At 67.5% G+C, this 13,694-nt stretch overlaps 4 protein-coding genes across 4 annotated transcripts in view; all 4 read left to right on the top strand.

The window, feature by feature from the left end:
- The first annotated feature begins 247 nt into the window (after positions 1-247).
- On the top strand, positions 248-4,371 carry H696_03785 (hypothetical protein). The gene is made up of 4 exons (XM_009497643.1): positions 248-1,806; positions 1,975-2,987; positions 3,164-3,787; positions 3,936-4,371. Exons 1-4 carry the CDS (start codon positions 338-340, stop codon positions 4,232-4,234), a joined length of 3,405 nt encoding a protein of 1,134 aa, XP_009495918.1. The 5' UTR covers positions 248-337; the 3' UTR covers positions 4,235-4,371.
- Positions 4,372-5,142: 771 nt separating this feature from the next.
- Positions 5,143-7,159, top strand: H696_03784 (hypothetical protein). Its single transcript, XM_009497642.1, has 2 exons — positions 5,143-6,108; positions 6,306-7,159. The coding sequence occupies exons 1-2, from the start codon at positions 5,569-5,571 to the stop codon at positions 6,822-6,824; spliced, it is 1,059 nt and encodes a 352-aa protein (XP_009495917.1). The 5' UTR covers positions 5,143-5,568; the 3' UTR covers positions 6,825-7,159.
- Positions 7,160-7,773: 614 nt separating this feature from the next.
- On the top strand, positions 7,774-9,695 carry H696_03783 (hypothetical protein). The gene is made up of 3 exons (XM_009497641.1): positions 7,774-8,296; positions 8,450-8,662; positions 8,837-9,695. The coding sequence occupies exons 1-3, from the start codon at positions 7,844-7,846 to the stop codon at positions 9,344-9,346; spliced, it is 1,176 nt and encodes a 391-aa protein (XP_009495916.1). The 5' UTR covers positions 7,774-7,843; the 3' UTR covers positions 9,347-9,695.
- Positions 9,696-10,787: 1,092 nt separating this feature from the next.
- Positions 10,788-13,694, top strand: part of H696_03782 (hypothetical protein) — a gene marked incomplete at its 3' end in the record, with an annotated part of 6,345 nt that continues 3,438 nt past the window's right edge. Inside the window, exons 1-7 of the mRNA XM_009497640.1 lie at positions 10,788-11,059; positions 11,394-11,564; positions 11,683-11,824; positions 12,012-12,193; positions 12,407-12,569; positions 12,685-12,887; positions 12,999-13,311. Coding sequence (XP_009495915.1) covers positions 10,895-11,059; positions 11,394-11,564; positions 11,683-11,824; positions 12,012-12,193; positions 12,407-12,569; positions 12,685-12,887; positions 12,999-13,311 — 1,339 coding nt within the window. The 5' untranslated portion in view covers positions 10,788-10,894. The remainder of the gene's footprint in view (positions 11,060-11,393; positions 11,565-11,682; positions 11,825-12,011; positions 12,194-12,406; positions 12,570-12,684; positions 12,888-12,998; positions 13,312-13,694) is intronic.

Raw genomic sequence — 13,694 nt, 5'->3', positions numbered from 1 at the left:
TCAGTTTTCCCCTGCAGATGATGCGTCCCCTCGACTCGACTGCCTGCCGGCTCGGCGCGCGGAGACGCGGAGGGAAGGATCTTCAAATGAGCCAGGGGCCGCTGCACCCAGCCCTTCGGTCCTCGCCAATCGCCTCTGAATCTGCTGCCCCGCTTTTTCCTCTGCCTTCCTCTCTCTCTCTCTCCCTCTCTCTTCCTATCCCTCTCTCCCCCCCACCCAGCCCGCTTCCGGCCCCCCCCCGCCGGATCCCCGCTTTCTCTCTCCCCCCCTCCTTCTCCCCTTCTCCCCTTCTCCCCCTCTCTCCTTCCCCCTCTCCACTCCTGCCAAGCCAGGCATCATGCTTCGGCAGCACCCTGTGCCTCGGCCGGCTGGCAACCTCCCTTGCGCGTTGGAATCCGTGGTGACGGCGCTAGGCACCGCGATCCCCGAGGCCGATAATGAGTTCCTGCGCACGGTCTGCCGGCATATGACGGCGGCGGTGCTTGGCATCGAGCCATCCAAGGTGGACCTCCGCCCGGCCGCCCGGCGCGGGCCCCTGCCCGGGTGGAATCCCCAGCGTCGGCTCCTCTGTCGGTGTGGCGTTTGCCACCGAGTGGCCAGCCGTGCGCGCGCCCTCCCCCCCAGCGGCCGGATCCCCCGACAGCGGGACTTCCTCCGGCGATGCGTTGTTCGAGAGCTTGGGCTGCTGGAAAAGCGCCCGGTCGAGCAACGCCCCGAGGATCCCCCTCAACACACGCCGGATGCCACTCCGATGGCCATTCCCTGTTCGGGGCGCCTGTTGAACCGGGTTTTTCTCCTTTCATTGGGGAAAATCATCCGGCTGCTGGCGCGCCCGGATGACCCGGGCGATGGGGCCCCGCTCATCTGTCGCACCGGTCTCGAGGGTGACAATGCGTGTGGCCTGCTTCGCCGGGCAGCGGCCTTGCAGCAAACCCTCCCTGGGCCCGGGCCGGATGTGGCCCTCGAGAGGCTGGTGACGCAGGCCCGCAATCGAGCCCTTGGTCGGCTGATCCGGCTCTTCCCCCTGCTGGACCCGGGGTACCTGCATCAGGTACTGGCACAGGCGGCCCGGGATCTGGAGCGCTCGGCCGACTTGACGCATCTGGTTGGCCGGCAGTGGCACTTCCGGTCGTTGGTGATTACCGCCGTGGACACCGTGCTGGACGCCCTGGCCAAGGACCAGAGGGAGCTGGAGCGCCGGGCCCGCCTCGCCGAGACCGGAGGCGTTGGGGCCGCCGGAGCCGGGGCGCCGGTTCCCCTGGCCCCGCTGCCTGGATCTCGGCCGCTGCACATCCATGGCCAGTCGGCCGGGGACTTTGGTCGTGAGCTTCGTCGTCTGCTGGGGGATTTTGTCGAGCGCCAGGCGGCCGCGGCTGCAGCCGGTGCCGAGGGCGGCCCCTTCCGGGCCCAGGCTCAATGGCTCCCGCGGCCCGGGCTGCCCGGGTTCCTGGCCGGTCCGGCCCCGGGGGCGCGCCTGTCCATTGTCGATGTGGCCCTCACCGAGCACCGGCATCACCGGCTGCTGGCCTTGCGGCCGCCATTGGACCTGTTGGCTGCCTGTCGCGCGGCCAGGCCTCCGACCGGCGCCGGCCCCACCCCGGGGTCCCCCCCACCATCGCACCTGTGCGCGCTGCCCCCACCCGGGCATCTGATCGATGTGGCGCCCTGCCTCGGCGGGGGGGTCCATTGCCTGGATGAGGCATTCACCGTGGCGTCGACCCTGCGCTTCCGAACGGCCGAGTACCTGAGCCAGGCACACGAGCTCCTGGCCTTGGAGTTCCCCTTCCTCATGGGCAGCTCAATCGGGTGCGTGTCCCCCCTTCCCTCCCGTGTCCACCCCCTCCCCGCCCCTCTTTCTCTCTCTCTCTCCCTCTCTCCGTCTCTGCTCTCCATCGCCTGCCTCCCTCTCGTTCGGCCCTGTCAACTGGGGCTCGCCTTCTGACATTCCCTTCGTCGCCTCCCCCCCCCCGTCAGCCATGCACTGACCAGCTTCCAGGGGGATTATGGCCTGGCATTCATTCACCTGACCAATACGGTGACCACCGGGTCGCATCGGTTTGCCGAGAAGTTCATGTCTCTCTTCAACTCGACACAGCGGCGGCCAGCGCTGGAGGTGATCGCCGGTGGCCCGGCTCCCATGCCGACCGGCTTCCGGCGACTGACATGGTGGGGCTTGCGTAGCCTGCTCCGAAGTGCGCCCGGCGGTCCGGCCGCCCCGCGGCCAGCACGCTACTTCGACCCGGATCTCGTGCTGGATGTGCTGAAGCTGCACGGCTGGAAGGCGGCGGCCCGGGCGACGGCCGAGGCCGAGGCCGCCGCGGCCGGGGCGGCCCCCGTCGGGCCGCCGGCCGAGTGCCAGTGCTGCTTCGGGGACTTCCCGGCCGGGGAGGTGGTCCGCTGCACCGGGCCAAGCCAGCATGCTTTGTGTGTGTCCTGTGTGCGATCGGCTGCCGGGCTGGCCCTGGACCGGCCACCGGGCAATGGGCCTCTGGCATTGGGATGCTTTGCCGCCACGGCCGAGCCCCCATGCGCCAGTGGCCAGATCCGTCTGGAGGATGTCATTGGCCGGTGCCTGGCCCCGGATGAGGGCCAGCGGTTCATGGCGCGCGCTCTGTCCGGGGTTCTGCCCGCCACCCGGGCGTGCGGCCTGTGCGGCTACTTTGAGGAAGTGTCGGACCCGGGGCCGGGGCCACTGGGCCCGGATCCCGAGGCCCAGCCGGCCGAATTCCGTTTGGAGTATCAGTCCTGGCGCGACCGCTGGCGGGCCATGGTGGGCGTCTCACCTCCGGCCAACCCGAGCGCCGCCTGGCCACCGGGGCACTTTGAGCGTTTGGTGGTGTATCGCGCCCTGCTCGGCCGGCTGATCCTGCTGCTGGCTGCGAGCATGCCGGTCCTGCTGCTGCTCGGGCTGCTGCTGACCAATGATTCGCGGTCTCTCCTCTTCTGGGCGGTCTTGCTTGTGGCGCCGGTGGTCTTCCTCCTGGACGGTGCGTGTGCTTGTCACATTGTCGCCGCTGCCCCTGCCCCCTTCCCGGTTGGATGCCACTGGCGGCCCCTTTCGCGTTCTTCCTCCCTCTCCCCCCCCCAACCCCGTCCCTCCCATCTGACAGCCTTGACCATCATTCCCTCGACGCCGGGCGCCGTGGCCAACCCCCCTCGCCAGGTCGCATCACTGGGCCCGCGCCGCCGCCCGGTGCCGGGCTCCTGGCGGCCGCGCACCATGGGGCCCGGCTGGGGTCCGGCATTTTGCTGCTTCTGGGCTTCAGCCAGCCGCTGGTCGATCTGACCTTCCTGCCGGCCAGGCGCATCGATGTGGCCGTTCGGCAGCTGGTGGCGCGAGACATCGGGCCAGCTCCACGGGCCGGGGACTTCGCCGGGTTCCCCACGCGCGGCTCTTCCGGCAGCGAGCCCTTTATCTGCCGGAATATTCACTGCCTGGCGGCCACATGTGCCGGTTGCGGGGAGCCGGCGCATGGCGGGCTGCCCTGCCGCTCGGCCGGGACCTTGGCGGCGCAGGTGGTCGCGGCAGCCGCGGCGGCCGAGATGGCCTCGGCGTCTGCCTCGCCGGCGGCCGGCGGCTCGGTGGATCTTCGCCACCCGCCGGCCCGGCCGGATGCCGGGTCCCTGGACCAGCTGCGCCTGTTCGTTGAGAGCATCTTCTCGGCGACCCTGATTCGAACATGCCCTCGATGTCAGAGCCCCTTCGTCAAGGAGCAGGGCTGCAACGAGATGACCTGCCCCATCTGCGGGACCAAGAGCTGCTACCTGTGCCGGCAGCCGGTGGCTGGTACGCAATCGCCAGCCCTGTCCCGGGGCCCCGCGAGCATGCCGTGCCTTTTTCTCTCCCCCCCCCCAACCCCTCTGACCTTCGACGCATTCGCCCCTCTTCCCTTTCTCCCCCTCCGCCCGTTTGCCATCCGTCGTTGCCCTGGCAGCCGGGCACTTTTGCCGGCACTTGTTGGAACCCGGGCAAGATTGCCCAGCCTGCGACCGGTGTCGGCTGTATATCAGTGAGGAGCGCCATGTGTTGCGGCACTTCCATGTGCCGACCTCCTCGTCGCCCCTCTTGCGCGGGCTGGATATCGACTTCCCGGAGGCCGGTCAGCCGCTGGTGCGCCTGGCCGTCGGCTACGCGGCCGTGGAGGCCTTCCTGGAGCGCTTCCCAGCGACGGCGGCCCTGCTGGAGGGAAGTGGCCCCGGGCGGGAGCTGCTCTTGGCACTGCTATTTGGCTGAAAGGCAGCAGCCCCGGGGTACCGTGGGAGGCCTGGCGCGGCCGATGCCCGGTCCCCATGGCGGGTGTTTGTTGGCTGCGGCCCCTGCGTTTCCGGATATTTGATGTACGCGAGTGAAAAATAAAAAAAGAAGCAGAAGCCAGCATGGTAATGAGTCGCGCGCGCTCTTGCTGTGCGTGGCCCGCGGCCGAGCTGAAGGGGACCACCAGCGGGGCCAGGAGCCGGAGCGGCAGGCGGGCGAGCGGCGCGAGGGGATGCCCTCCGGGAGCTGGGTTGGCTTCTCCCGGGCATTGGCACTTGGTCGTGGTTGCACCACCCGACATGGGGGGGGGGGGGGGAGGGCGGGCGGCGCGGCTCTCTCCGCTATTTCCCAGCGCCCGAGCGAAGGGGGCGTGAGAATTGAGCGTGTGTGGATTGTCCGGCTGCCGTGGGGGGGTCCCGGGCTCCTCGCCCCCCCCCCCCCCCCCGCCCACCTGCACCTGCCGTGTGTCTTTCGGCACAGAAGGGCGTCCGAAGGAAGCCACCAGGGAAGCCGGGTCGCCCTGGCGCCGGGGCGCGGGGTCATTTTTAAGTGTGAGCCAAGTGTTCGAGCCCCTTGAGCGCGCCGGATGGCGCTCCCCCGAAATCGGAATATAGGTGCCCGCTCGCGGGGCGTAGGTGAATCGGGAAACCATGGGTCGGAGGGGCGGGAGTGTGTCAGGGGCGTGTATGCTCCCTGTGTTGTTCCACCCGGCCAGGAGTTTGCCCCTCCACTCGCTTGCATCCTTTTTTTTTTACGCCTTGGCCCTGAGTGTGCGCATGTCTTTCTTCCCCTCTCCCTTTCAACCCCTCCCTGCCCATCGGGTATCCTCGGACTTTCGCTCGCTCTCGCTCTCTCTCTCTCTCTCTCTTTCTCTTTCTCTCTCTCTCTCTCTCTCTCTCTCTCTCGCTCTGTCTCTGAATGCTGCCGTCGCGGTGGCTTTCAGGCGCACGCCTCCTCCCAACAAGCGAGCTAGCGGCCAGGGTGGTTTGCGTGTGTCAGGCACAAATGCCGCGCGGTTCGCCCTCCCCTCGCCCTAACCAGGGGCTCGAATGGGGACTCCGATCAGGGGAGGTCGCCTAACTCGGCTGGTCTGGAGGTCCCCTCTCTGGAGGGTTCGCTAGACCACGGCCCCGGTCAGGCCCCGCCCCCCTCTCCCGCCCCGGTTGGCGTCGTGCCCTCGTGGTGGGTGTTTAAAAGCCGGCCCCGGTGTTGGCATCCTCCCGCCTGTGCCACACCAACCTGGCCCCGCTCGCAGCTTCCCCCGTTCTGTCTTCCCCGCCTCGCTCGCCCTACACAGCCCCGGGACATCCACCATGGGTCTCAGCAACAAGTCACCCGGCCCCATCTGGTATGACTACAGCGATGTCACCCTCGAGGTGATCTTCGACCTCCTCGCCGGAAAGGGTGATCCGCCCACTTGCTTGACCACGGCATCGAATGATCCGCCCCCGACCGACAGCCCGACAGCGGACCAGGAGACGGCCCCGGCGTCGCCCAACACCAGCCACCCGAATGCAGATGGCGTGGAAGATGTCGCCCTCGAGAAGGCGGGCTCAAGCGGCCTGCCCCCGGCCGCCCCTAGTACCCGGTCGTCCGCCCTCGGGGACTTCCTGGAGGACATTCTATTTGACCGGTCCAAGCCGAAGACCGCCCTGCCGATCGGCGCCTCGCCGGGCGAGGGGTCGTCTGACCCGCCGCCGGCGCCCGAGCGGAAGAAGAATTTCCAGGATCTCGAGGCTGGCAACACTCAGTGGGTGAAGGTCCTCAAGGAGAAGGGGTCCGAGTACTTCCTCATCCGTGGCGATCAGAAGCCCAATTTCCTGTGGATTGGCTGCTGTGACAGCCGGACTCCGGTTCGTGCCTCTTTGCCCCGCCCTCCCTGCCCGTTCTTCCGGTCCCGCCCCCGCCCCCTTTGCCTGCCATTGCGGGTCTCCTGGCCCGGGCCGCTTGTCTGACTGGGTGACTTCCGGGATCGGCCCCTCTCTCCCCCCGGCCATGTCCATGCCTTCGGTCCTTGCCGGTGCGCCGGCGTGGACACGCCTGCGCGCAGGCCATCCTCATTACCAAGCAGCAGCTTGGGCAGATCTTCGAAATGCGCTCGATTGCCAATGTCTTCCAAAGCAGCTGCATGAGCTCCATGTCGGCCCTCGAGTATGCGGTCAATGCCCTGCAGGTGGAAAACATTGTGGTGTGCTGCCACTCCAATTGCGGGGGCATTCGCGCGGCCCTGAAGAAGGATGGCCCGCCTCTTGGCGGGGTCTTGGACTTCTACCTTGAGCCCCTTCGTGCCCAGCTGTACAGCGACAAGCATGTGCTGGCGGCTGTTGAAGCGTCGGAAAAAGCCCCCGAGTCCATTAAGCACGACTCGGAGGGCATCGCCGAGGCCACGGCCGTCATCTCCAATGTCCTGGAGCAGGCCAAGAGCCTGGCTCGAAGTGTCACCGTCAAGAACGCCTGGAAGGACCCCACTCGCGAGCTCAACATCCACTGCGTCATGTACAACCTCTCCACCGGCAAGATGGTGGTCTCGAAAGATGTCCTGCGGAATCCCAACTGCCCGAAGGCCTGAGGAGAGGGGCGCGGGCGGAGACGGAGGAGGGCAAGCCGGGGGGCCGAGCACCTTCCGGGGCCGGTCTCCGGCGCTACAACTCTCCCTTCAGCGAAAGGGCCGGCGCCGGGCAGGGCGGGGCGGGGGAAGGGCCGCAAGCGGCCGCGCGTGCGACCGCACACACGCACCTATGCGGCCATCATGGGGGAAGATGCCTGCCCCCCTCTCCCTGCCTTCGGCGGGCGGCCAGCGAGGCCTGGCGCGGTAGAGGGGGGACAGTCTTGCCCCCACAATCACCGTGCTGGAGCTCCATTCTACGACTTCAGATGATCAATAAACCGCCCCCCGAACGCGGAGTATTTTTCCGAGTGCTGCGCGCTCGCAGGGGGCTTGGTGGGGGGCGCTGCTCCACGGGGGGGGGGGGGGGGGGGGGGGGGGGGGGGGGGGGGGGGGGGGGGCAGCGTGGGTGCATGCGTGCGCCCCTGAGCACTAGCCCCGAATACGTATCCTCCGGCTGCGGGCTTTTCACGCCCTTTGCCCCCTGCACCCCACCCCCCTCCCCCCCCCCCCCCAAGCTGGCCCGGGGTTCTGTGAAGCTCCGTGTGTGGAAGTCGAGCGCGCTCGCGCGCTCCGTCGGGGATCCTGGCGATCTCCATGCAGCTGGCCAGCGCCGGATTGGCCCTAATCGGAGGGTGTAGATTAGCGGGGGCGCCCGCACGCAACGCATGCCAAATGGCGTCCGGGCATGGATTCCGTAAATTCCGCCCCGTGCCCGATCTCACCCGGAGGTTATGGTCTTGTGTGTGTGTGTGTGTGTGTGTGTGTGTGTGTGTGTGTGTGTGTGTGTCGGGGGGGGGGGGGGGGGCGGCACCGGCGAGGCGGACGGGCACGCCGGGTGGGCCGGCAGCAGGAGGGGAGATTCATTTGGCGGCCCGGCCAAGACGGAACCCAGCTCTGCCTCACAGGTCCACCGGTCCTTTGTTCCCTCATTCCATCCGCCCTACCTTTGAGCAGCCTCGCGCGGCCCTTCTCCCGGGAAAATGCGTCCCGACACCAAGATCCCCGACTTCACGGTCGACTACAGCCCGGAGGCCTGGTTCGACTACACCGATGAGGCTCTCCGTTACCTGGCCAGCGTGGTGTGCAGCGGGTCCACCGAGCACCCCGAGCAGGTGTCCGAGCGCTTTGAAGAGCTCCAGCGCACGGTGCCCGACAGTTCCCTGGCCTCCGACGCGGGGCCTGCGGCCCAGATGACCGAGCTGCTAGGCTCCCTGTCTCTGCTGCAGAAGGACCTCTCGGCAATGCCGACCGAGGGCCCGCCCTCGCCGCTGTCTCCCGGGTGGGTGGTCACCAGTCATGCGGACGCCGATGACGCCGGCGCCGATGGCCCAGGCGGCGAGATGGCCATCCAGAAGAAAAAGAAGAAGAGCAAGCAGGCCACCCCCCCGGGCCCGGCCCCGCCGCCGAAGGAAAAGCGCACGGACCTAGAGCAGGTACCGAGACCGCCCGACCCCGCACGCTCGGCCCCAGGCTCGCGCGCGCGCTCTCTCTCTCCCCCTCTGATCCCCACTGCCGCGCCGCTTCCTCCGGGGGTTTCTCCGCCCCACTAACCCTCAAGACGGTTCTCGATGCGCGGCACCTGGCAGGCACCGCCCAAGCCGAAGGCGCCCTCGCCGCCAGACGCCGGGCAGCAGCCCGCCCCCGTGCCAGTCATCTACCGGAAGTCTTTCGAGCAGCTCCTCAAGGACAATTACATGTGGGCGGCTTCCATGCGCCGGGATGATCCGGCCTTCTTCAATCGCCGTGGGCCGCAGATGCCCAACTTCCTTTGGATCGGCTGTTGTGATAGCCGGTCGCCGGTGCGCCAAACCCCCCCCCCCCCCGCCCCGCTCCCCGGCACCACCCTCTTCCACTCGCCCCCTGCCGGTGTCCTGACCTTCCTACCCGGGGCTCGGCCCCGGCCCGTGGTCGGCGATGCTCCGGCCCGGCTCGACACCGGCCCCGCGGCCCGGCTCGCCTCCCCGGCCAAACAGGGCTCCACCGTGTCGGGCCAGCTGCCGGGATCGGTCTTCGAAATGCGGACCATCGCCAACATCTTCAACCCCATGTGCCTGAGCACCATGTCCATCCTGGAGTACGCTGTCGAGGGGCTGCATGTGGAAAACATCATCGTCTGCTGTCACACCAACTGCGGCGGGGTGCGGGCGGCCCTGCTGCGCTCGCGCCTGGGCGTGCTGGACTACTACACGGAGCCCATCCGGAATCAGCTGCGCCGCGATGAGCAGGTCCTGGCCGCGGCCCGCTCCCAGGACCACATCCAGCTCGAGGCCTACGCCGTCCTGTCGAATGCCGTGGCCCAGGCCGTGGCCGTGGCCACCAGCGTCGTGGTCCAAAGGGCCTGGGAGGTAGGCCGGTCGCTGAGGATCCACACCGTGATCTACAATCTCTCCTCCGGGCACTTGCTCCTTGGGCACCCGAGTTTCGAAAGCAACCACTGCCTGACCGAGGCCGTGTGCCAGATGTCGCATCTGGCCCGGCGTTGAGGTGGGACGCCGGCTGGAGGAGCCGCCAGTGCGCGCGAGGTCGCGGGAATAAAAATGGCGCAAACAGCCAAGGGGGCCTGGGCCGCGGCCGGATTGTCCCGCGCTCCGGCCCCCGGTCTGGTAGACGGCACCCCTCCCCGGCCGGGCCCCGGCCGGGCCCCGGCCACCTCCGGCCACCCCCGGCCACCCCCGGCCACCTCCGGCCACCTCTGCCACTGTGTCGACCACGCTCGAGTTACGGGCCGGGGGCCCGATCCAGAGGGCCAATGCATAGCCCACGATCCGGAGTTGTGGGTTTCTCCGAGGTGCCCGTGATCACAAATAATAACATTCCAGAGGAGAAATTCCACCGCATCCGCGTCCCAACGGAGGCATGCCAGCGTGCGAGGCGCCGCCGGACGGGGCTCGGCAGGGGGCGCGGCGACACTGGGCTGGCGGCAAGAGCGCAGGCGAGACCGACCGAAGGCCGGCGGGGCCCTACGTGCGCGCATTGCTGGGAAATAACACACTCACGTTTGCAATCGCATGCTTGGCGGCGTGCTCTCGGCCCGAGGCGGACGCACCCGGCGGCAGCGGGCGGGGGGGGGGGGGGGGGCCTTTCCCCTGGGCATCTTCCTCTTCCGGCGGGAGAATGTGCCTGGTGGGCATGAGGTGTCGCCGGTGGAGGCTGCTGGGCAGGTCCGCCGAAAGCCGCGCGCCCCTGGAGGCCCCACCGGGGGTCGGGCATCGGACACATCCGGGCCGGCCGGCCGGCCAGCACTCGTGAAAATAACAACAAGCGGGGTGGCTCGGAAAATGCCCTCCCGGGCCCCCGTGCTGTTGGGAGCGGGGAAGGCGCGTTCTCCCCCTCCCCCCTGCCGGTGTCCGGTCAAAGGGAGAAGCCGGGGCGGGGCGTGAACGGGGCGGCCGGGCGGGGGGGGGGGGGGAACACAAAAAGGGGATGGGTCAGGGCGGCGAACCCAGGCCCCGGCAGGTCCCCACTCTCAAGAGTGCCTCGACCTGGGCGATCCGGCCCCCCCCCCCCCTGCGGCGGTCCGGATTCCGAACGGGCCGCGCCCTTCGCCGTTTGTTATTGCGGGCCGCGGGGAGGGGGATCAGGCCGCGCTGATGGTCTCGGCATGGCAGGCTCACCTCCGAAACACATGCGGCGGGCCGCAATGGGGCGACGGCTCCTCGCGGCTGGTGTACGGCTCGGATCGTGGCCAACCATCGGGACGAGTGTGTGCGTGTGTGTGGGGAGGAGCATGTGCGCGCACGCGTGCGTGTGGGCGAATTCGTGTGCGAGGAGGTGCGATTGTTCTCTCCCCCACCCTCACAGCTTGCGCCTTGGCCTGACGCGCGTTGGTGCCGCCGGCGCTCCGGCCAATGTGCGACAAGTAGACTGACTGATCTGCAGCCTGGCAACTATCCGCCCCTGACGCCGGCCGACAACGTCTCTTCTCCTTGCCCCTCCCCCCCCCACATACACACGCATACACACGCACCGCCCTCGCCCTCGATCGCCCCCTTCTTCTTCCCCCCCCTTCTCGGCTTGCTTCGTCCCGTGTGATGCTCCCGGCCATGAGTTCGAGCGCCGCCGCTGTTACCACTCAGGCCACCCGCGTCGGCGGCGAGCAGCCGCCCAGCGCTCCAACCACCAACGTAGACCCAATCAACACCAGCACATCTTCCACCGCCTCTGATGGCGAGCTCTACGTGTCGATCGCACGTGTGGTGCGTGTATCTCTTCCCCTCCTCATTTGCCTGCCGCTCCCTTCTTCCCTGTCTCTCCATCAATCTCTCTCTCTCTCTCTCTCTTTCTCTTTCTCTCCGCGTCTCCTATGTCCCCGCTGTCCCTCCCTCTCCCTCCTCTCTCTCTCTCCCTCTCTCTCTCTCTCTCTCCGCGTCTCCTATGTCCCCGCTGTCCCTCCCTCTCCCTCCTCTCTCTCTCTCCCTCTCTCTCTCTCTCTCTCCGCGTCTCCCCTGTCCCCGCTGTCCCCTTCCCCAACTCGCACTGCTGACACTTGTATTCCTCCGCGGCCATCTGCCTCCGTGTGCCCACATCCAGCTGGCGCGCCACCTGTCTCCCGACCTGAAGCCTGTGACCTTCAACCATCACCAAAGCTTCTATGACACCATGGTGGCCCATCGCGGGGTAATTGCCGCGGTGGTGGTCACCTTGATGGCGAAACTCATCAGCCTCGGTGGTCTGGCGGACTCCTGGCGCGACCCCAGCGACGTATGCCAGCCCCCTCTCACCGGCCCCCTCTCTTCCCCCCCTCTTTGGCCCATCATTTACCTTCTTCCACCCCCCTCCCCCCCGGCGGATATTTGTCTCTTCTGGGATCCGCGGCCAGCTTGTGGCCTTCATCATGAATGAGCGAGCTCCCTCGGCGGTCACCTCCTTCTCGATCAATGGCGACATGCCCGGTTCGCCGGACGCCCTGCCCGGCACATCGAACTACATCTCCCCCCCTCGGCATGACCTGCCCTGGATTAATATCCTTCCTGTGCTTCTGCCCCTCCTCTCCCCTCGACGCTAGGCCTACATTTGCCCAGCTGTCTCCCTCCCTCCCTCCCTCTGCCTCCCTCTGCCTCCCTCTGCCTCCTCTGGTCTCCCTGTCGTCCTCCGCCACCCTCTTCCCCCGGTGTTCTGCCTTAACCCCACTTTCTTGTCCTTCCATACGTCACCTGCGCCAGCGCCTGATCCATACTTTCTACTTCGTGACCCTGAACTATGGCTCCTCACTACGTGACCACGGTGTCCTGACGGCCGCGCGGCTCTGGCGCGACGAGCTCCAGTCCTCGGAGTCCGCCTCCGGCCCGTCACCCGGAGCTCTACACACTGATCCTTTCATGGGCCGCACTGTGCGCCACTTGTTTCGCCTTTCTCTCTCTCTCTCTCTCTCTCTCTCTCTCTCTCTTTTTTTAGGGGATCACATCTGTGCATGTGCATGCGTATGCACACACAATCACTCGTCTGCCTCCCCCCCCCTCCCACCACCACGCACGCCCACACGCACACCCACGCGCACACACTCGCTGACCCCTTGAATCCGGGCGACACATTGCCCCGGGTAGTTCTGCAACATCCTGATTGCCAATGACTTCTTCGAGCACATCTCCCACCTCCGGCACTTGGCTCTCCGGCAGATGGCCTTCAACGAGTATCGCTTGTCCCTGGCGGACGGCTACAACACCGGTGGCTTCCTGTCATCTCTCTCCGGCCTTGAGAGCCGACTGAGTGCGTTGCGCCAAAGGGCCCTCTGCACCCACCCATCAACATGCCTACCTCCAGGTGCATGCCCATTCCGGCGCTAATCCCCTCCCGCCTCTCCTCCCCCGCGAACGCATCACAGTGGGAGAGACCGCCCTGGGCTCGGTCCTGATGAAGAACATCCACGTGCGCGAGGTGCTGCTGACCTTCATGAAGCTGCTGACGCGGTTGCGGGCCATTGAGCAAGACCGCGCCGCGGCCGGCTCCACCTCGCCCCAGGGCGTGGACTCCAGCGACGAGCATGCCTTCCTGCTGATGCTTCTCATGCGCGAGAGTGTCGAAGCGGTGCGCCGGGCTTCTCCTTTTCGGCTGCTGCTGTTTTTCCCCTCCCCCTCCCTGCTGCAAGCTCTGACCTTCTGAGCTGCCTCTCTCTCTCTCTCTCTCTCTTTTGGGCAGTCGGATCACCTCCCGCCGGCTCTGCTCGGGGCCATTTGCGACCACCTGCGGCCCTTCACGGTGGTCCCGCGGCCGGCCAGCACTGTGGCTTTGGGCCTGATCCGCATGTGCCGGCGGCGGCTGGCCAAGCCACTTCTCTGGCGAGCGGCCGAGTTCCTTGAGCGGCATCCGGAATTGCTGCCTGCGTCGCGCACTTCGCGTTCGGTCCATGTGCTGACCGCGCCCGGGTCAGCTTCTGCGCATGTGCTGCGCTTCTACCTGGCCGCGCGGCAGATCCCCTTCGACCCGGAGCCGCGGCTGTACTTCCTCTATCGTGCGTCGGCCGCCGGTCTTGCGCCGCCCTGCCCCCTGCCCAGCATCAGGTCTGGTGCCCCCCCCCCCGCACCGCCCTCGCCCTCGATCGCCCCCTTCTTCTTCCCCCCCCTTCTCGGCTTGCTTCGTCCCGTGTGATGCTCCCGGCCATGAGTTCGAGCGCCGCCGCTGTTACCACTCAGGCCACCCGCGTCGGCGGCGAGCAGCCGCCCAGCGCTCCAACCACCAACGTAGACCCAATCAACACCAGCACATCTTCCACCGCCTCTGATGGCGAGCTCTACGTGTCGATCGCACGTGTGGTGCGTGTATCTCTTCCCCTCCTCATTTGCCTGCCGCTCCCTTCTTCCCTGTCTCTCCATCAATCTCTCTCTCTCTCTCTCT

Source organism: Fonticula alba, assembly GCF_000388065.1.
Source record: "Fonticula alba strain ATCC 38817 unplaced genomic scaffold supercont2.6, whole genome shotgun sequence".
Taxonomy (NCBI): Eukaryota; order Rotosphaerida; family Fonticulaceae; genus Fonticula; species Fonticula alba.
This window is presented reverse-complemented; position numbering and strand designations above follow the sequence as displayed.